Raw genomic sequence first — 23189 nt, forward strand, 5'->3', positions numbered from 1 at the left:
AGTACAGATACAAGTACATCCAAAAATGACTTTTATTGTAGTGTTAAAGATAAATAGTCCTTTCACTTTTATTGTATGTTATACAATTTATTGCATATTATAAGTGTTGCAGTTTTATTATATCCTTAGATTGTTGTGGAATGAAATTTTTTATATTGTCCTCTGTCACAAAGGGCTTTAGCTTACCAATATAAAGCAAATTGATAAGCTATATTGGGAATGCATACGGCAGTGGTGTAGGATTTTTTTTTTCTTGTTGAAACTCAGGTATTTAATTCTTGAGTGTATGCAGTTTATAGATATGATGAAAGACTCCAACTCAGTATTTTACATAATACTTTGTGTAAATTGTGTTTCTGTACCTAATATTTTTTATTTAATTTTTATATGACCAAACTTTTTTTTTTTTTTTTTATAGAACTGCCTTTAAATTAGGACCCATTCCAGTACTAAAACCTAAGAGGAAAAAGATGAAGGTTATTTAATTTTTATTTTCAATAAAGAAAGGAATCATCGAAAGAAAAACTAGAATTTCTCATGTGTATAAAAAATCCATAATTGCAATTCACACAAGATTCACTTACAAAGTAATGCCTATTGGATCAAAAAAATCCAGCATAATAGATGATACTTTAAAAAATTTTTTACTCAGAGCCTTAGCAGTATGATTCTATTACTCTACGTTAATAGCAATGGTTGATACACAGAGTATGAAATTTGCAGTTTGTGGTTGTTCTTTCCGCCTCTTAACCCTTTCTGGAATACATACATAAAGTTACATTTTTCACAGTCATTTCATATGGTTCAAATAAAGTGTCTGTTACTTACAAATTATTTTGAATTCTTCCAGTACATGCTGTCATCTCTTATTTCATAAATTTCTAGATCTAATTCTGAATTCCTAAATTACATATATAAATTGAATTAAATGCTAAATAAATGGATATAGAGAATAATACTGCATTAAAAAATAATAATAACCACAAATTTTTAAATGATTTTTATTTTAAAATATTTCTGATTTGATTTTTGGCAGTAAATTTTCTCTTACTGTTGGGCAGTTGGGTCAAAATAAGCAAAAATTAACATTTAAAGCATTTAAGTATATAGCTTTAATTTTTGCAATATTTTAAAATTCTCCAAAAAATTTCACTCCACACTAGCTGTGACAGAAACCTCATTACTGTGAACCCATATGCATTTAGCAAGCACATGAATGAAAGGGTTCAATGCGTCTCCATAAAATGAAAAACAGTTATGATTTTTAAACCAATTTTTCACTGAACATTTAATCTCCTAATCATGTTTAGATTGTTTGCCAAGGTTAACTCTTCAGGTATCCAGATAAAAAACAAAAAAAATTTGAATTGGGATTAGGTCTGAACTGTAAGGCAGAGACATTAATCATCTACTTTCAGAAATTTTTCTCATTTCTGACTTAGAAATGATAAAAATTCATTCTTTTTATTCTTCTTCAACGAGCTGTCTCTTTGCAGAGGTCAGCTGTCATCTTCGCAATGGACAAATGTGAGGTAGAAGCCCTAAACAAACCCGCGTTACTCTGAGCATACCACTCTCTGAGGTTTTCCAACCAAGATTTCCTTCTTTTCCCCTCGACTTCTTTTCCATTGACCTTGCCCTGGATTATCATTTGCAACATCTTAAATTTTTCATTCCTCATTATATGTCCTAAATATTTTAGTTTCCTCTCCTTAATGTTAGTTATTTCTGTCTTTTTCTTCATCCATGACACTCTTAACATTCATCTGTAACACCACATCTCAAAAGCATTTAACTTATTCTGGGTCATCTTTTTCAGTGTCCAGTCGTCAGCTCCATAATGGAAGACAGAAAAGACAAAACATCTCAGTATTCTTTTTTTTAAAGGAAGTGTAAGAGCACTGTGGCATAGAAGAGTCTTCATTTTAAGGAAGGCTGCACGTGCTTGTTCAATTCTTGAGCATACTTCAATAGAATGGTCCCAGTGCTTGCTCAGCATACATCCAAGGTAGTGATAACTTTTAGCCCTTTTGATTCCTTCATTACTATTGTAATTTTTGTTCGAACTTCTTTCTTATTGATCACCGTAAGTTTTGTTTTCTTGATGTTTAACTTCAGACCAAAATTTTAACTTATTCTATTAACTCTATCCATTAATGCTTGTAAATCATTCTCAAAGCTGGCCAGCAATATAGTATCATTTGCATATCTGATCATATTTATTATATTGTCATTAATCTTTATCCCTTCTGTGCATCCCTCTGAAGCTTCTTTAAAAATTTCTTCAGCATACACATTGAACAATATAGGTGATAGAATGCAACATTGATGAACTCCTCTTTTGATTTCTATCTTTTCTGATTTTTCTCCTTCTATGCATACCTTTGCTAATTGTCCCCAATACAAATTCACCATTATCCTGATGTCTCTGCCATCAATTCCAATCTCTAAGATTTTGAACAGTTTGCCATGTCTTACCCAATCAAAGGCTTTCTCATAATCCAAGAAGCAGATGAAAATATATCTTGGTTCACATCTCAGCATCTTTCTACTAGAGTCTGAACTGTGCAAACAGGGCTTCCCTTGTACCCAGTCCTTGTTGGAAGCCAAATTGAGAATTACTAAGTGTTCCCTCACATATTTTATAAATTCAGTTGTATCTTAGAAGTATCTTCAGTGTATGGCTCATCAAACTAATTGTTCTAAATTAGAACAGCTATTTGCATTTGCACATTTCAGTATGAACGACGATCTCAGCCATTCTCTGGGAATTTCTCCGGTGTCATAAACCTCTTTGAGCAGACCAACCAACACCTCCACCTTTATTATCTTAATAGTTCTGTCGGAGAATTTTGTCAGGACCACTTGCCTTTTTGGGTTTAGCTTATTTAACAGCTAAGATCAAAACCAAATAACAAACATAACAAATCTTACTGCCAAGGCATTGATTAAAGAATCCAAACCAACCTTAAAATTGCAACCATCAGAAACCGAAGTTTTTTGGCAACAAGTCTCCAATGAACTTTGAGTCCTATTATTATTATTATTATTAGCTTGGTGCAAGGAAGCCTGAGGCTTATGCTGCACCAGCCAAAAAAAAAAAAAAACCCCGAGTAACCCTGAGAGAGAGAGAGAGAGAGTCAAAAGTAGAAGGGAATCACCAAGAAAGAAAAGAATGATGATATCCAGCTCAGGACCCTGGGTGTGCCAAGCCCATACTCACCAGATGTGAGCCCCTGGGGTTAATATACTTATGCTATTAGAGCATTTTATACTTGAAAGAAATTTAATTTTTGGTTATAAAAGTAGTAAGTAAAAGTATAGATACTTTTTTAAAAGTAAAAAATTTTAAAAATTAAAAAGTATAGATATATATTAAAAAGTAAAGATATTTTGTTTTTGGTTATCATAAAAGTAGTAAGAGTTTACAATGCCACATCAAATCAATCAGTACGGCATTTTTAATTTTTGTGAAACTTCATTAGTTTATTAGGTATGAAGATACACATATACCCCGGGGGCTCACATCTGGTGAGTATGGGCTTGGCACACCCAGGGTGATGAGCTGGATATCATCATTCTTCTCTTTCTTAGTGATTCCCTTCTACTTCTCTCTCTCTCTCTCTCTCTCTCTCTCTCTCTCTCTCTCTCTCTCTCTCTCAGGGTAACTTTGGGAATTTTTTTTTTTTTTTTGGCTGGTGCAGCATAAGCCTCAGGCTTCCTTGCACCATATAGCTAATAATAATAATATGTGAGCCAAATTACAGAGTAGTGGGGCATCGCTAACTCCAGGCCTATTGATCCAGAGCTATAGATGTAAAAACTATGATCTTTGTAATTTCATGAAGTTTAAAATCTGCAAACCAGCCATTTCTAGGTCATTCTAATAGCATTTGATTTTTAAAATTTTGAAAAGATTAACATATGAGCTGTGTGGCACCATACTTCGGGTAGTAGAGAACGATAAAGACCTCGGGGTAATTGTGCAGTGAGAAGTGTAGATGCTCTGCTTGAACAGCGTAAAGTTTTGTCAAAGATATACAGGAATTTTTCCAGCAGGGACAAGGTAATTATTCCAATGTGTAAAACAGTAGTAAAGTCAAAACTTGTTGCATACAGGTCTAGAAGCCTCATTTTAGGAAGGATGCGGATCTGTTGAAAATGGGTGCAGAGAAGAGCAATGAGTTAATTGGGAGTATACTCTCATCAAGAATTCAGTTCTGCAATTACATCTGGAAACTAGGCACCTGCGAGGGGACCTGATTGAAATGTTTAAGGCTCTGAATGAATTTAATAAGCCAAATGTTGACAGCATCCTTACTCTAGTCCAGGCAACATGAGAGGCACAAATTTGAATTGAGAAAATGGTCGTCAATGTGCAGAAATTTATTTCTCTGCCAGAAAGTTGACATACTGCAATAATTAAAGACAAACACCAGCCAAGGAATAAAAAATTATTCGACTACTGTCCTTCTTCAACAGTATATACTGTTGAAGAAGGACAGCAGTCTCCGAAAGCTTCAGGTTTTATCGCTTTTAATCCAGTTTATTTTAGATAATTTTATTGCTTCGGTATATTTTTAACATTTTGTCGTAGTGTGTTTTATCATAATTTATTGTAATATTTTAGTCTTCGATAGTGTATCACATTGTTTTATTATTTTTATAGTAAAAATTTTTTATTCCTTGGCTGGTGTTTGTCTTTAATTATTGCAGTATGGAATTTCCCAGCCCCGTAGGCCTGTTTGAAGATACAGAAAGTTGACAGTTACAACAGACTTCAATCTGGTGTGGAACTGGGTAGTTACAATAAATTTAAGGAAGAATTGGATTATTGGCGGTGTTACTATTAGCCATATAGTGCAGGGTAGCCATAGGTTTTTACTTTTTTTTTTATGAAAACCCCAAACACGAGAAGTATTAGAACCTATAGTACTTAGTACCGTGCATGGGTTGGAGGTTGAGAAAATGAAAGAAGATATTTGTTGACATTAGACTTGAACTTCTGTAGACTGTAATTTTTAGGAAATACGTAAGGTTGGTTCCAGAAAACGACAGTTGAATGAATAAACAAGGAAGATGAAAAGTTTCTGTGAGTTTGAAGATGGACAGTAAATGGATGTTGGCTGGTAGCAGTACTTGTTCAGACTGTTTTGAAAGAGAGAGAGAGAGTGGGAATCATAGAAGCCAATTCAGAAGAACAGTGCACATGGAAGTATCTGCAAAAAAGGCGTGCAGCAGAAACTACGTCTATGAGACAGAGTGGAGAGACTGTTAAGAGATGGCTCATTAATTAACCTAACTGCCCTCTTCCGAATGGAATCTAAAAGCCTGAGAGAGGTTTTGGGAGAACCCCCCTGATGTGGGAACAATATTCCATGGTAGGGTGGATTTGCAATTTGTACGGAGTGAACAGCTGTTTGGAAGAAAAGTAATGCCGAGAGCAAAAGAGAAAACCAAGTTTTTTAGATGCAGAGGAAGCAATATTTGTAATGTGCTTGTGCCAAGAGCATTAGCAATTAGTTTTTAGGAGCATTAGCAACTAAGGCCATATTGCTCCAGGATATGCAGCGGTCATTCCCTGACCTTTTCACATCCTCCGTATTTGGTGGTGACGGGCTCGAACCCCGGTGTAATCAAGAAGCGTGTGCTATGCACTGCTGCTCCTTCCCACCTGCCTGGAAGCACCTTGGCAGTAAGGTAATGAAGTTTTGCGATGTCGGTAATTGTATTCTATGGTAAAGGTTTGCCTGATTCTTTGGATAAAAAAAAACCTCAGTTTTGGAGGAATTAAAGGGAAAAAAATGCAAGGGGAAAAATGTTTCTTTAAAAAGTAGAGAAATTAATGAATCAGAATTAAAATTAGTATATGAAGCTTGTAAGGGAACAGCAAATTGATACGAACTACCTAATGCACTTATACAGATTGGAGGCAGTCAAGAGGGAGTCATGGACCCCGGGATAACCATAACTTGAAAGTTTTTTTTTTTTTTTTTTAATTGGTATATTCTACTAGTTTCAGTGGCTTGTTAGACCTGTTCTGTTTTTTGCTTTCCCATAGATGAGACAAAGGGACTTATGCAATATATCAGCTTTGTGAAAATAGTTATTTTAAATTTAAGAACATGACCTATAATAACAATTACAAGTAATGATTTCTGAAACAATTCTAGGCAGTTTTATAAAAAAAAACACGTTTCAACCACCACTTTCTCATATCATGAGCCACCACTGATAGAATTAACTTGGCTAATACAAACTTCCTTCTAAAATCTTAAGTCCAAATAGCCTGATACATAACTTAAGAAATGGTAATTTTTTCAGCAATTTCATGAACAGTCAATCTTTTCACCCCACACTAAGTTACATACATCAGCTATTAATTCATTATTTCTACTGGTTGAAGGGCATTCAGAACGTTTGTTCCTTTCAACAGACATTCATTTGCATCATTCTTATAAAATTTAATGTAAACATGTCATTTACTCTGGCTGTGTAATCTAAGATAGTTAAAGGCAAATTATTGCAAAAAGACTGACTTAAAACATTCATTACAAATGACTGAAAGCAATGGAAAGCGTGGTAAATAATCCTGGTTATTCAACAGGTCAATGCTCATCAAGGCTGTGTGATGCAATTTATTGGATATATAGCCTTGATACATTTTTAACAGCTGAAATATAAACTATCCTATGTGTATTGGGACACTATATCTAGTTGATTAGAAAAAAGAAAATTTTAATATCAAGTATTTTAATGCCATTAACAACCTCTGCATAACACTTTCAACAAGTTTTGGCATGTGGACACAAGAATCTATTTTTCCCTACTCTTTTTATAAGACTGCTGCTAGTTTTCGATTGAACCAGGATGTCATGTTGTAGTTCTTAACTTTAATTGGAAATATATAAAGTTTTTGACAGGATTCAGATCTGAGCTGGAAATGGCAGGTTCACCACATTATTCTCCTCAAACTGTACCATTGACTATGGTTCATAACATAGCGCAGGGGTTCTCAACTTTTTCTGTTAAAAAAAAAACGAATGGGTTGAGCATGCTGAATTCTGATGGAATTGTTCTGCTTGCTCAGATGATGAACCTGAGGGGACATAAATTCAATTGAGGAAAGACAGTTGTAGAATACATGTGTGGAAATTTGACTTTAGCCAGTGGGTGGTTAATTGCTGGAACAAACTTCCATCTGTCGTGGAAGTTGATAGCTTAAATAAATTCAAGGAGGAACTGGGCAAACTTTTAGAGAGAATGGATGTGTGAAATTGGTTGTTTTTTATTTTTTTGGGCTGATGATAAGCTCATATGCTTGCTTTGTTCCATCACATGCCTCCATTACTACTACTACATACCACTGAAAAAGCATTATTTTTTTTAGCTGTTTATTCATTATAACCTCATTTCTTTTTATAACAGCAGCATCAATAGCCAGTTATTGGTCATTATGAACATAATTAATGATCCCTTCACGCTGGTCACTGATGAACAGGTTGAGATGAAAATTAAACAACGAAAAATAATTTAAGAAATACAGTACTATTTTTAATTAAATGCAACAGCTGGGCAAGCTTCAATGAACACAAATTTTCTATATTGGAGGTGATTTTTGTTAATTTTAAACATAAGCTAGGCTCACTCAAGATAAAATTTATTTTGGAATTTATTTTTAATGTCAAGCATAGCTGAGAACTCATCCACCATATGTACTAAATGATCAGAAAGTGGTCAGTCTGTAATCCCAAACACCCAAAGTTGAAACCAAGCAACTCTAACCCCATTGGTAACTTCTACAACTTTATTTTATTTTTTGTGAAAACCCCAAATACGAAAGTTATCAAACCTATAGTGCTTAATACTATGCATGAGTTGAAGGAGATGAGGAGGGAGGGAATGCCAGAAACTTTTCTCTGGAGACTAAACATGGATTTCACCACTTCAAGCCTTCAAATAAGCAATTATTTAACATAATTAGATTATTAATAGAATTTTGTAAAACTTTCCAGAAAATTGTACCTGAATCAATTTTCTAACCCCACAAGCTTGAAGATGGGGAAACAGTGAGTTCCCAAAGTGTAGCCAGAATTGTTTAAGTGTTTGATGTTGAGGTGTTTCAACCATTCAAATTGTAGTATTTCAATAATAAATTACTTGAATCTATCACGATATAATAGTGTAGTCTCAATTAATTATCTCACACTAGATATTCGTGAATTTTTCTTTCACCAACAATTTCATTTGTATAATGGTCTGGGGTGTTAATGTGATTCACTTGCCCAAGATGAGCTTTATATATCATTCATGCCTTGCATCCTTTGTGAAATTGTGCAGAGTGCTGCTGAGCTATTACTAAGGACAAACAGTATCTCCATAAACTCTATTCTTTGATGGATATTGTTGATTTGCCTCCTCTGCTGTGAGTAAGCAAATGATATCCTGCTGCTCTTCCTCTGATTTATTCATATTTTTGCTGTCAGCTACACCTGTAACATAGCTCTGCAATACCTTTAAACAAAAGGTATCACTTGTCTAATTTTCTTGTGAATAGTACAGGATTATTTTAAAGGTATGCACAAGTTTTTAGGCATGACCAGTCCTCCATGATGTTATAGTGTTAATTGTCTCTCATTTGAAGAAATCTGGGTTTGAGTCCTATCATAGACGAGAAATTTCTAAAGGCCTCTTCAACTGAGGCAGCTGATCTCAGGCACAGGGAAAAGGAATTTTCAGTCTGCACAGCATGCAAACTGAAACAATATTGTTCCAATATTGTTGACATCTTGTTGAAACAATATCTGCCATGACCATGTGTCGCACGCTTGTACGTATGGGCTATAGCAGCAGATGACCCCTACGGCATCCTCCCTAACCAAGGTTCATCGGCGTAAAATACTCGGCTGGTGCAAAGAGCATGCAAGTTGTACGTTAGAAAGCTGGAAGAAGGTGTGCTGTTTGGAAGAGTCGCATTGTTTACTCCACACCGTGGATGGTGGATGGTCGTGTGGCTCAACAACATGAGGCTCTTCATCATGCATGGTATAAAAGTGTAGGCCGTTGGAGGCGGTTGTATGATGGGCATCTTTCACTGATATATTGATATGTAGCGGAGACAACTGATATGTTGTTACTCATGCACCAGGGGTGCACGAGTTGTCTCCGCTATCATCAACTGCTTGCTGACTGTACACCCTGCTATGGCACACTTTTACCTGAATGGCAATGGTGTCTTCCAAGATGACAATGCACCTAGCCATCGGGCACTTGTTGTAGGAATGGTTTTAGGAACACAGTTCTGACTTCCAGCATATCGATTGGCCTCCGAACTCACCGACATAAAACCCATAGAGCACTTGTGGGACACTATGGAAAGGCATGTCAGGCGTTGGGATACACCAGTAGAACTCTATTGCATACAAAACGCACATGCCGTACACAATACCCTTCACGGCTACAAGCCAGGGGTTAAAAATTCTGTTTTTACTCCGGCACGACAACCAAGTCAATAGAGTTTACAGTAAATCGTCAATATGAATATTTATCATATTTAGTAGTCACGGGCTTGAACCCTGGTCCACTCAAGGAATGCGTGCTATGCACTCTCGCTCCTGACCACGGCTACGTCAGGCATTAAGAGACATATACAAGAAAGCGAGCTTATACACCATTAGCCAAAAAACCAAAAAAAAAAAAAAAACAACTTCCAATTTCACCAATCCATTCATTCCAAACGTTTGTTCAGTTCTTCCTTGAATTTATTTAAGTTATCAAGTTCCACAAAGACAGGTGGAAGTTTGTTCGAGAAAACAACCACCTGCTAGCTAAAGGCATTCCGCACATCTATTGTACAACTGTCTTTCCTCAATTTGAATATATGCCGCCTCAGGTTCGTAATCTGAGCAAAAGGAAGTATCCTATCAGCACTGAGCTTACTCAAACCGTTCTAGGCCTTATAGACTTCAATTTGATCATCTAGCAGGTGCATACTCTCCAGATGCTGCAATTTACAGAACTTAAGCCTTTCTTGGAAAGAGAACCCCTTCATTCACCTGCCCAATCTTGTTGCCCTTCTCCGTACACGCTCAAGCAACTCTATATCCTTTCTAAAATAGGCCTCCAGACCTATACACAGTATTCAAAGCGTGGCCTGACCATTGCCTTATACAATGGGATAATCACCTCCTTATCCTCGCTTTCAAAATTCCTGTATATCATTAACAAGACCCCCTGAGCTGCTCTGGCTACCCCTCGGCAGCGCTCAGAAAACTTCATATCTGACTGCACAATTACGCCCAGATCTTTTTCATTCTCCACTACCGTAAGCGTAGTACCTCACAGGTGGTAAGTTACTGTGGAGTTACTGCTCTCCATGTGCGCTAATTGGCATTTGTCAATGTTAAATTTCAGTTGCCGCTTCTCGGTTCATCTGCTAAACTAAAAGTGACTACGGTGGTCTGAGACAGTATTTAAATTCTATACGGTGGGACCAACTGATGATGTTACCAATAGCAAATTCAAAATGGGAGGCGTTCAAAGAATTAATCTTGGAAGCTACCAGGCTTTTCACACCAACTAAGAAATATTGTTTAAGATTTAGGCCTAAATGGATGTCAGATAAACTAAGTAGCCATGTGGCTGAGAAGAAAAATGCATGGGATACATATAAATTAACAGGTGACACAGACGCCAATGGAAGACATAAGCTGGTCTGTAACCAAGTCACAATGAAGGTTAGGCAGGCAAAGGCAGATTATGAAAAATCTTTGGAAAAGGATGCAAATAAAAACAGCAAAGAGTTCTCTACTTATGTAAACTCTAACGGAAGGGGATAAATCAGATTGGTCCACTTGATGTCGGTGTTTTAAGTGTTGATGATTCTGCTCAGGTAGCTAACAAACTAAGTGAGTATCTTGCATCTAAATTCACGCATGAGGAGTTATTCAGGGAGGGGAATGCCAGAGGTGTATTAAACTGTGGCAATAAGCTAGATAATCTTGTAATAACTGAGAGTAAGGTAGAGGAGAAATTACTGAAGATAAACATAAGGAAAGCACCTTGGTTGGATGGAAACTATCCAGTTATATTAAAGGAATCAGCAAAGGAAGTATGCAAACACTTAGCCATAATTATGACAGCTTCCTTGGACTCAGGGGACAAAGTTTTCAGGCTCAGTACCCATGGTCTGGAAAAGTGCAAATATGACCCCAATCCACAAAGGAGAATCAAAAGGAGACCCAAGTAATTAGAGACCTGTTTGTTTAACTTCTGTTCCAGCGAAATTAATGCAGGCACTGGTTAAAGAAGCACTGCAGGATCGTCTAGAAAAGACTTCAGTTATATCTCGGATGGGTTTGTTAGGGGAAAGTCTTGTCTGACCAATTTAATTGGATACTATGATGTGGTCACAAAAGAACCGGATGCAATGAATAATTTTGATATTATATATTTGGATCTTAGAAAGGCTTTTTGATACCGTTGCACATGAAAGACTGCTGCACAAATTGGAACAGTGTGGAATTGGAGGCAAATTGCTGCTATGGATAAAGGGATTATTGGGTGGGAGAAGACAGCGAGTGGTAATTAGTGGACAGTGCCCTTCGTGGACTAATGTTATTAGTGGAGTCCTCCAGTGTTGGGTCCATTGTTGTTTTCTGTATTCATTAATGATATCGATGATGGTATATCATTCTTAATGTCGAACTTTGCAGACGATGCGAAGGTCGGCATGACACCAATGACAGTACGCTGCTGCAACAGGATCTGGAAAAGTTCAGTAAATGGGCTGAGAGGTGACAACTGAAGTTTAAGATTAATGTAAAGTACTGCATATGGGAAGCAGTAACCCCAGAGTAACGTATCAACTGATTGTTACTACCTTGAGAGATAGGTGGAGAGTGCGAAGGACCTGGGGCAATTGTTCAGGCAGATATGAAGTATTCTGAGCAGTGTCGACGTCTGCAAGTGTAGCCCATGGAGTCTTGTAAATGATATACAGGAATTTTTCTAGCCGCGATATACAAGGCAATGGTCAGGCCACATCTTGAGTACTGTATACAGGTCTGGAGGCCTCATTTTAAGATAGAGTAGAGCTGTTGGAATGGGTGTAGAGAATGACAACAAGATTAGTGAAGGAATAAAGGGTTGCTCTTACAGAGGCGGATTTAACGGCGGGCGCACCGGGCACGCGCCCTGAACTCCAACTTCTGAAGGGCCCACGCAAAACCCCAACAAATTAGTTGAACTAATATGTTCAACTATTAGTTCAAAACTTTGTGATTTTTATTATGCTATTATTATTAATTATATTATATTCACATTTTATTGGAAATAAAACATTAATCGTACATAATATTTTTTATTTATTTAAAAAATGGTTAACATGTATTTTTATTTTCCCTGTCTCTTTCTTTTTTTTAAGGGGCCCAATATTTTCTTCTGCGCCCTGGGCCTCAACCGACCTTAATCCGCTACTGTGCTCTTACTAAGAAAGGCTGAAGTTTGTCAAATTACAGTGTCTGCTGACTAGCCACCTCCGAGGTGATCGGATTGAGGTGTATAAAGCTTTGAATTGTTTGTATCTCTCAGTGCTGATGAGATTCTTCCTCTTGAAAGGCTGAAGTTTGTCAAATTACAGTGTCTGGTGACTAGCCACCTCCGAGGTGATCGGATTGAGGTGTATAAAGCTTTGAATTGTTTGTATCTCTCAGTGCTGATGAGATTCTTCCTCTTGCTCAGAATAATCGCCTGAGATGGCATAAATTGAAAATGAGGAAAGCCAGTTGTAGGATAGATGTGCAGAAGTTTACTTTTAGCCAGCGGGTGGTTGATTGTTGGAACAAACTTCCATCTGTCGTTGTAGAAGTGGATAGCTTAAACAGATTCAAGGCAGAACTAGATAAAAATTTGGAGTCTGGTGGTTGAGTGAAATGAGAAGGGGGTGTGTTTTTTTTTTTTGGCTGATGCTATATAAGCTTGCTTTCTTGCATCATGTGCCCTTGCTAATGCTAATTTAAAAAAAAAATTAATTAACTTTTCTATATCCTGTTGCAGTAGAGTATTGCCATTACTCTCATTAACAACCCTTGTGAACCGTCGTATCTTCTGCAAAGTTTGACATTAAGCCTGATATACCTTCATGAATATCATTTATAATTATAGAAAAACAATAATGGACCGAACACCGAACCCTAGGGACTCCACTTATAATATTAATCCACGCAGAGCAGTTTCCGTTGCTGCCTTTCTGTCTTCTCCTACTCAATCACCTCTTTGTCCCTATCAGCAAATTGGCCCTAACGAGATACTTCTCCAATTTGTACAGCATTTTTTTTGGCTGTTGCATATTATATGTACCTTAATGATTTTTAGAAAAATACTCCTAGAACATTTTGATCAGACCTCATATCATGGGCGAAACTTTAAATTGCAGGCCTCTGCAAGAGTTTCGAACGTTTTCCCATGTGATCTTAAACGACCGTATCAAGCCAATCATCGGGTTCCCCCTTACTGTTCGCTCCCCCCCCGCCGTTTCGGATCTCGTTTGGCAAGCTTTTCCCCTGCCTGTTTTGCCCTCGTTTACCAAAGCAACTGGGATCTTTTTGCTCATCAGGCTTACAGAATTTGATAAAGCAATGGGACAAAAAAAAAAAAAAAAATCTCAAGTAGGACCACCGAAGAACAACCTCAGCTACCTACGAATATTATGTCTATAAAATGAGTATGTTCTCTGGTCGGTTTCCCTGTTTTGATTCTCTAGAAATCTGATTTTCCGAGAAAAGCCTTACAATCCTCGCTTCTACTGACTAACTCAGCCACAGAGTGAAAAAAATTCCACAAATATTCCTCTCATCATTGACGGGATTCGAACTCGCGTATTTCTACACGCTTTGGAAAAGACGGCGATCATAACCACTGTTGTTCTTGCGAAGACAAAGCAACAGAACAAAACTCACAATAGAGTCTCCTGAGATTTACCTCATCTACTCAATGTGCTATCGTCACCGTCTTTCCCACACCGTGTGGAAAAGGCCCAGGTTCGAATCCCGTTGATGACGCGAGGAACTTTAACGGTGCTTTTTTATTCCGTGGCTAAGTTAGTCGGTCTCAGCCGTAGATAGCAAGGTTTTTTCCCCCTCAGAAACTGGGTTTTTTTTTTCGTTCAGTAAAACAGGCAAATCAACCAGAGAACACACGCAATTTACAGGCAATATACACATGGGTAGATGTATTATTTACGGGTGACTAAAAAAAAAAAAAAAAATTATATATATATATATATATATATATATATATATATATATATATATATATATATATATATATATATATATATAATAATGTTTATTTTATCTATATGCTGTTTGGGTCTGTTGCCGGTTTGGCTGTGTTTCTTGGGAAAAACTTGCTGTCCTCATGCTGAAACCGATTTACTCAGCCATGAAGTGATAAGACTCCATGAAAGATCGGCGCACCGTTAATCTGATTCGAACCCAGCAATTTTCTTATTAGTGTCGGGAAGACAGGGATTAAACGATGTGCTATCCGCGAAGATTCCTTGCGGGAACACAAAAGTTGTTGGAATCACTGCCTTCCGGTACACCAGGTAGAAAAGGCCAGGGTTAAAATCCCGCCAATGACATGAGAATTTTTTTTTTTTTTTTGTAGCGTCCTCATACTAGTGCTTATGGCCATATTCTTTATGGCCTCCTGCCCACTGGGGTTTCCCCGGTAAGTCTTATGGCCAGTCCGCCTCTGCGGGTAACTCTAATATGACAAAAAAAAAAAAAAAAAAAAAGCGATGGAATAAGTTGATAAATATTTTTGTTGCTCTTCTACCCTTAATTGGTAACTCATTTAAGGACTGTCTCGTCTATTTCTAGCTGTTTTTGTCCGAGGTGCATTCCACTTAAAAATCTAATAATTCATGCCTGGCTCATGTTGACATTGGTGTATATGTGCTCAAATCTAGTATCATTTGAGGGTTTTTTTTCTTCAGAATTTTAAAATTATAGTTTCCAAAATTTTAAAGGTCATGCCATGTGATTGACCTTGAAAAATAAAATTCCCTTTCTTTTTCTATTTTGATTTTATAGCATGTAGCGCATAATGAAAATACTAAGTTGATACCGACTACGAATACGTCTTTAGCTTCCTGATATTACAAAAATTCGCCTTTTTTTTTTTTTTTTTCAAGATTTGAAAGTTCTAAAACTGTGGACCTGTTTGATTCAGGGAACTATAATATGGCCCATGTACGCAACTCTTTATGCCTAATAATTCTATGATGTTTCGTGAGAACCGGAGAAACGTCATCTACTAGCTGATGTTTACAATAAGTTAGCTCTCGGTTTCCTTTTATAATTAAAATTTCAGTGTGACTAATCTAATGGAAATTCTTTGCACTCTATATAGGTACAATAAAGTTATCAGAAAAGCTGCGAATGGGCCATGTAATTACGAAAACAGTTTTAATTAATAATGGAAATTTGGGCAGACGTCGCAACAGTCGTCCATGTGTGTATTTTATTTGCAGTTGGAAATACTGTACACATTCTGATAATTCGGATTTAAGCAGCAGACTTCGTTGGTGTACACTAGCAAGCTTATAATAATGGCTGTAGTGAGTTTAAGTGAACTGAAAAGGCTTTTACATCCTCATTATATTTTAAATGTTACTTTAGCAGTACTATATGTATTTACCAAAACAACCTATCCCGTTTGTGCAGTTTTGTACCCTAACATGGGTTGTGAACTAGATTTCGTAAGTTGACGAAATACCACTGATACTGTTAATTAATATCTATTTTTGAAGAATTTGTTTTTTTAATTGTGAAAATCATTCAACTATCACTTATATTACATGGTAACGCGTGAATTTTGAGGGATGTGAGCAAGCACAATACTGTATGTGTTCTTAATAAAATAAGCTCGAATTTCAGAAATTATCTAGTTCGTGCGTCGTTGGCATATTTCGGGAGGTCTTTTGAATAGTGAAATAGGAAAGTAAAAATCATCGACGCACTGCAATATTGAACAGTAGCCTTGGAGTTGTGTGTAGAGAATGGTTATTATTGTATAATTTAAATAGAAATAAACAATTGCAAAAGTAACTAGCTTTACGAGCTCATGCTTATAATTCCTCAGTCTCTTTCTATAATTAAAATTTCAGTGTGATTAATCCGATGGAAATTCTTTGCACCCTATATGGCTACAATAAAAGTTATTGGAAAAAACTACTTAATCCATCAGCATTAAGCAACCTCAGTGTTGATGGGATTCTTCCTCTTGTTCAGACTATACACATGAGGTTTCATACATTCAAACTGATGGATGGTTGCAGAATATAGATTTACAATAAAAGTTATCAGAAAAGCTACTTAATCCATCAGCATTAAGCAACCTCAGTGCTGATGGGATTCTTCCTCTTGTTCAGACTATACACACGAGGTGGCATACATTCAAACTGATGGATGGTTGCAGAATATAGATGTGCAGAAGTTTGCCTTTAGTCAGCAGGTGGTTGATCATTGGAACAAATTTTCATTTGTTGTGGAAGTGGCTTGAATGAATTCAAGGAAGAACTGGACAGACTATTGGAGGAGATGGATAGGTGAAATGGGAAGGGTTTTTTTTTTTTTTTTTTGACTGCTGCTTGCTTTCTTGCACTGTTTGCCACTACTAATACTAATTGCAATGAAAATATGAAATAACTGGGAAGAATAGCAAATGGTTTCACTATGCAATGAAGAAAAATGTTCTGAACAGAAATCACTCTTAAGAGTCTACACACACACACCTTTAAATCACATATGCTGAATAATACAGTATATTTCTTCAAAAACATACTTTAAATAGTGTAATGCTTGTATGGTATATGTTAAACACTATATAAAAGCTGAAATATTTCATTCTTATCCATTTTATTTTAAAAATGACACAGAAAAACTTGTAAGATTGCGATAGAATTTATAAATCAAATATCTGGGTATCAAATTTTGTTTTTAAAATCAAACGTTTGTAAATTGGATATTCATAAATAAGAGATCACTGTAGTTTCAGGAGCATCAAAGAAAGTTTCATGAAAAATCTCTCAACATTTATGGTTAGTAATAACTGTACTGCTTGAGGATTTTTAGGAAGGAAATAGGAAAGTAAAATGTTGAAATAAAAGACAGCTAAACAGCTTAAAAAAGATTCAATGCAGTCAACTCACGTTAAATATTTCTATATGGGGTAATAAATACATGGACTTCGCAAGTCCATGTATTTATTACCCCATATAGAATATTTAACCTGTAAATATTAAACACTGCTAAAGACATGCTCACTATGATGTGCATGTAGATTCACATTGTGTGGGATTAATAACTTGCAGGAAAAATCCTTCATCCGAGATTGGCAAACTGCAGCTCTTACCGAAGAGGCCTTTTTTGTTGCTATTGCTTTCTTTTATGGTCAGGCCATGACTTTTCAATTGCTCCTTGTGTGTATGCAAGGATGATTTAAAATGTTTGTAACACATATAGGGAAACTATACCATTGACTCCCTTTTTATTTTTTTGACATAGTCCCTGGCTACTGCAATGCACTTCTCCCACTGATGCTCTAATGCAGTGGTTTTCAACCGGGGTGCCACGTAATTTGGGTTTAAGTTACTTAAACTTAATTTTTTTATAATTTATATATTTATTTCATTATAAAAAGGTGTACAGTATCTTTTTAATTTTGTGGTGATCTATAATAGATGTTTATTTAGTACCTCTATATAAAGAATAAACTTATTATATATATATGTATATATATATATATATATATATAAACACATAAGGTGTCTCAAAAATACATGGCATAACTTCAGGAATGAGTTCCTCATATGTAAACAATAAAAAATATTTTATATCAACGTAGTTCCAGAAATGCTTGGTTCCCGAGTTATTAACCGGAATGTCTTATCTCCCACAGGCGATTTCCTTCATCACAAGGTACTGACAGAATTTGGTGGTTTTCCATTCCGACCATGTATTCAAATCAGGAGCAAGCGGATATGCACTTTATGTATGGTTTGGTGGATGGAAATGCTCTAGAGGCTCGTCGTTTGTACCATGAAAGGTTCCCATAACGAAGATGTCCAGACAGGAAAACGTTTGAAGGTATCCATCGCTGCCATTGTGAACATGGGACCTTTACACCTCGTGCTGCTGACAGAGGACGACCAAGATCTATGACTCCTGAAGTAGAGGGGTGGACCAACTGCCTGGCCTCCATGCTCACCTGATTTAAACCCACTAGATTTCTTCTTGTGGGGCCATTTAAAGTCACTGGTGTATTCAACTCTGGTAGCTGATGTGGAAACTCTCCGCAATCGAATTGTGGCAGGTTGTGAGACAATACGAAACATGCCAGGAATTTGGCATCGTCTTCGCAAGTCCGTGAGACGTCGATGTGAGGCCTGTATTCAGGCAGAAGGTGGACATTTTGAACAATTACTATAAGATGATGTGAACAGTTAAGTGCCATAGACAGACCTTCAAAACTATGGTGATATAAAATATTTTTATTATCTACATACGAGGAACTCATTCCTGAAGTTATGCCGTGTATTTTTGAGACACCCTGTATATATACATATATATATATAGAGAGAGAGAGAAAATCGGATCTAACAGGCAGAAAATTGAGTAGGAGTGCCACAAAATAAAATAAATTACGTAGGAGTGCCATTATTAAAAAAAGGTTGAAAACTACTGCTCTAGTGCTTTGATTCTATTGGGAAAAAAACCTTTATCTTGATCCTCCAACCATGCACCCACAGATGCAACCACCTGAGAGTCAGAAGCATATCTCTTCCCACAGATGTTATCCTTCAGCTTGGGGGGACAGATAAAAGTCCCTAGGGACAAGGTCTGGAGAATAGGGTGGGTACTGAAGGAACTTAAATCCTGCAGTCTGTATGGCGGTAATCACAATCTGTGAGATGTGAGTGGGTGCATTGTCTGGAGGAGCAAGACACCTTTTCACAGTTTTTCTCCCTGACGGATTCAAGGTTGCTGTAGTATGTTCCAGTGACAGTGGTGCCTTTTCCCAGGTAGTCAATCATGATGATGATGCCTTATGCATCCCAAAAAAACCAATGCCATCACCTTGCCAGCTGACAGAGCAACACAGAACTCCTTGGGAGGCAGAAAACATGGATGCTTCCACATCAGTCTGCTTTTTTAGTCTCTGGGTCAAAGTGATGAACCCATATTTTATCCATTGTAACAATCTGGGACAAGAAATTTTGTGGATCTTGTAAAGCATGTTCAAGTTGTTGATGTACATTCGTTTGTGGCATGCCTTTTGCTTAACTGTCAACATTTGTGGGGCCTGCTGAGCACTGACCTTTTTCACCTTCAATAATTTCATCAGGATTGAATTGACAACTGCAAGTTGAAATGTCTACAGACTCAGCTATATACCTAACAGTCTTTCATCTGTCTTGCATCACTAGGTCATGTGTGCAGTTGATATTTTCCTCAGTGGTGGATGTGGAGGGTCATCTAGTCATTGATGCCTTCAAATCATCCAAAGGTGCTGTTTCATATTTTACTACAGTGCAAGCAATCTACAACTTTTATAGTGCTTCTACATGCCATTGGACAGTATTAAAGAAGCAGCTAGAACAAAAACTCACACTTAAATCTCTAATCGAACTAGATGGCAGAGCAGGATAAATGCTATTGGACCATTCCAATATTCATCAGGAGAGATTTACGATGCACTATTCATAGTAAACCAGGACTTGTCATATGGATTATTCACATTGGCTCAGAAAATGAAGTTTCAATTTTCATGTTGCACAGTTATTTGCCATAATATTCTAAATCAAATTAATTTCGCCAACAAAGTTATTCAGAACATAACCATAGACATATCCAAGGCAAGAATGATTTTGAGTAAAGCATTGGAATATTTAAAAAAATACCATTCAGATGAGGAATTTGAAGAAACTGTTAAAGAAGCAACAACAGTAGCAGAGGATCTCAATTTTGAACTGACATTTATACATCAACAATTCATTCATTCTGGAAAAAAAGACAATTCTCTTATGAGGCTGATGATGTCCTATTCTTGATCCAAAAGAAAGATTTAAAGCTGACTGTTTCTATTGTATATTGCAGTGTTCCGTAACCTTTTTTGTTTTGCAGCACACTTAAGTTATCCACGACTGTTATTGTTATTTGGTTTTTTAGGAGCATTAGCAACTAAGGCCATATTGCTCCGGGATATGCGATGGTCATTCCCTGACTTTTCTGCATCCTCCGTATTTGGTGGTGACGTTCTCGAACCCCGGTCGTTATCCATGACACAACATGGCACATCAGAATGTTAATCCCGCCAAAAAGTTTACAGCAATGTTAATATGAATATGCTATAAGTCACAATAGAATCAATTATTATTGTTCCAACAGAAATTGGCTCATGCATATATTGACATTTTAAAAATTCTATTAGTATTAAACCAAATAATTAATCAATAATTATTAAACCAAAAAACACTGCCCTGCCATTAATATTCAGACACCTGCCTTTAGACAAAAAAAAAAAAATAATAATAATAATCTTTTATTATGTCATTTAATATTTTGTGCTGAAACCTTTTGCTTTTATGGCGGCCTTCAATCTTCACGGCATACTCTCAACCTGCTTTTGTAAAAGTCAGGTGATATGTTCCTACGCAGCCACCAGTTCAGCCTTGTTCTTTGGGTGCCCTCAACGTGCACATACCTGACGATCCAATACATCCCGAAGATGCTCGATAGGGTTCGGATCAGCACTCTGGGCTGGCCAATCCAACTTATCCACACCCATGTCCTCAAACCACTCTGTTACAACCCGAGCAATATGGCATGGCATGTTGTCTTGCTGATACAGGTATGGGCCTTCCCCGAAGTATTGCCATAATGTTGGAAGTGCATAATTGTCCAGGTTGTCCTGGTATTGCACAGCATTGATGATTTTGTCGATAACGACTAATGGACCCAAGCCAAACCATGAAAGGAGCCCTATATCATGACAATGCCTCCACTAAACTTCATTGTTAGGAGGATCAAGGAAGGAACTGTTCCCCTCGCATTACAGGTAGAATGCGCATTACATGTAGTGACAGGTAGTGTGCATTACAGGTAGTGATTCCCCTCGCATTACAGGTAGTGACAGGTAGAGTGCGAGCCTCGACTTGTCTGTCCATAGGATTGTTTTCCACTGTCTACAGTCCAGGATTTGCACTCCTTACACCATGTCAATCGACATCTAGCATTTGTTGAGGTTATCAATTCTGTTGAACTGTTGAGGTTATCAATTCCGTTGAACTGTTGAGGTAATTCTGTTAAACGTGTCATCTTGCCTGCCCACTTTTGCAATTGTCTGCTCGAAGCCCAGTGTGCATATTTATAGCAGGTTTTGTGACGTGTTGCATGCATAGGACCTGTTTCCCCATCCATGGAGGGGTGTCTGGATATTAATGGTAGGGCAGTGTATACCTTCAATGTGATACTTTTGCATGCTTTGCTGAACACAGATGGCTGATGCGTGGCAGAATTGTTGACAATGCAAGCCTAATTTCTTCATCAATGGATCTGAGTCTCTCCCTCTTTGATATTTTTATTTCAGTCAAGGTTGAAAAGCCCAGTTCACATAAATATGTAGTCGCAAATGGTAATAACATATTAATTGCCTATCTCGGAGCTAGCCGGGTATTCTTTCCTTATTGACAACCAAAATGTGTCCAACTGTGCTTCACGATGTTTTTATCGCAGTGTTCTGCCCACCTTCAGATCTGTTAGTTCCTCTTGTGCATTCATCGGAAGACATTTTGCACCTGCAACAAATGGATCATGAAACCAGTCAAAATCTTCAACACTCTCTCCAAAATAATCCTTGAACTTCTACTTCAGATTATCTAAATGTTCTTTAATGAAATCCATCACCATTTTAATACCAGCAGTAAGCAGCCATACAGTTGGGAACATCTCAAACGACCCATTTGCAATGCATTGTATCCACCTTATTCTGAAAGCCTTGAATCTTATCCATACTCTTAAAAAGATTTTTGTTTTTGCGTTGCATTTTTTAGTTCAGCTCATTCAAGTGAATGAAAATATCAGAAAGATCTGCCAACTTAGTCACCCATTCATCTGCAAATAAATCTGCATACGCATGCCCCTTAAATGTTAAAAATGTCTGTACCTTCTCCTTAAGTTCAAAAAGGCACGTGCTTCTGTATGTAGCAGGAGCATGGTGTGTTCAGATACCATTTCCTGACACAAAACGGAAAAAAAGCTGTGAATTGAAGGGCAGTGATTTGATGAAGTTAACAACTTTTATTACTTAGTCCAGCACAACTTTCAGAGCAGATGACAAAGACTTGGCAACAATGTGAATAGGATAATGGTCACATTGTATGTCAGGATTCACTTCGTGCACTTTACCTGCAAAGCCTTTAACTCGACCTGTCATGGAAGCGGCTCTGTCTGTGCAAACACTAACACAATATTTTCAATTTAATTAATTTTGGAGCATATATTCATTAGTAACACGAAATATTTCTTCACCGATGGATCTCTCTGGTAGTACTTTTCAAAAAAAGAAATTTGTTGCAGTTACATCTCCATTGATGAACCGAATGTTGGCAAGAAGTTGAGTGTGACCACTAATATCTGTGGACTCGTTGATCTGAAGTGAGAACTTCTGACTGCTGTTGATTTTCTCCTTCATAGTGTCTTCAGTGTCACTGGACATATCACTGACTTGGCGAGTAATTGTGTCAGCTGAGAGTGGATTTTTTGAAATTTCATTAGCAGCTTCTGGGCCCAGGACTATTTTTACCACCTGTTTACAAGCTGGCTTTAACAAAGTTTCGGCTATTGTGTGTGGCTTCTTGACTTTACGATAAGTTCTACTACTTTATAGCTGGCTTCTTGTACTTTTTCTGAAACACGTACCGACAAAGTCTTGAATGTTGCCTGTTTTTTGTTTTGTTGCAACAACCATTGAAAATAATTGATATCTTTGCATGCCAGAGAAGAATGTTTCGTTGAGAAATGCTGTTTCAGTTTACTGGGAACCATAGCAGCATTGCTGAGTTTTCCTCTGCACTCGGGGATTGGGCATGTTTTATCACCAGACCAGAAAAAACCAAAAGA

The 23189-nt window shown here is 37.1% G+C and overlaps 3 protein-coding genes across 3 annotated transcripts in view; 2 read left to right on the forward strand and 1 right to left on the reverse strand.

Annotated features, from left to right (window-relative positions):
* Window positions 1-525, forward strand: part of Tfb4 (transcription factor B4) — a 108728-nt gene extending 108203 nt beyond the window's left edge. Inside the window, exon 12 of the mRNA XM_090384226.1 lies at window positions 419-525. Within this exon, the coding sequence (XP_090240352.1) occupies window positions 419-485 (67 nt within the window). The 3' untranslated portion in view covers window positions 486-525. The remainder of the gene's footprint in view (window positions 1-418) is intronic.
* Window positions 526-2127: 1602 nt separating this feature from the next.
* LOC150091503 (uncharacterized) lies at window positions 2128-2544 on the reverse strand. The gene has a single exon (XM_090368652.1). The coding sequence runs from the start codon at window positions 2542-2544 to the stop codon at window positions 2128-2130; it is 417 nt and encodes a 138-aa protein (XP_090224778.1).
* A 13008-nt stretch (window positions 2545-15552) lies between these two features.
* The window catches only part of LOC150091504 (thioredoxin-related transmembrane protein 2 homolog), an 89542-nt gene continuing 81905 nt past the window's right edge, over window positions 15553-23189 (forward strand). The window contains exon 1 of the mRNA XM_090384238.1: window positions 15553-15766. Coding sequence (XP_090240364.1) covers window positions 15617-15766 — 150 coding nt within the window. The 5' untranslated portion in view covers window positions 15553-15616. The remainder of the gene's footprint in view (window positions 15767-23189) is intronic.

This window comes from Mastigoproctus giganteus, chromosome 1 (assembly GCF_048544385.1).
Source record: "Mastigoproctus giganteus isolate SK-2022 chromosome 1, ASM4854438v1, whole genome shotgun sequence".
Classification (NCBI taxonomy): Eukaryota; Metazoa; Arthropoda; class Arachnida; order Uropygi; family Thelyphonidae; genus Mastigoproctus; species Mastigoproctus giganteus.

Excerpts from the sequence above, each read along its gene's own strand:
- LOC150091503 (XM_090368652.1), bottom strand. The coding sequence starts at position 2,544 with ATGCTGAGATGTGAACCAAGATATATTTTCATCTGCTTCTTGGATTAT.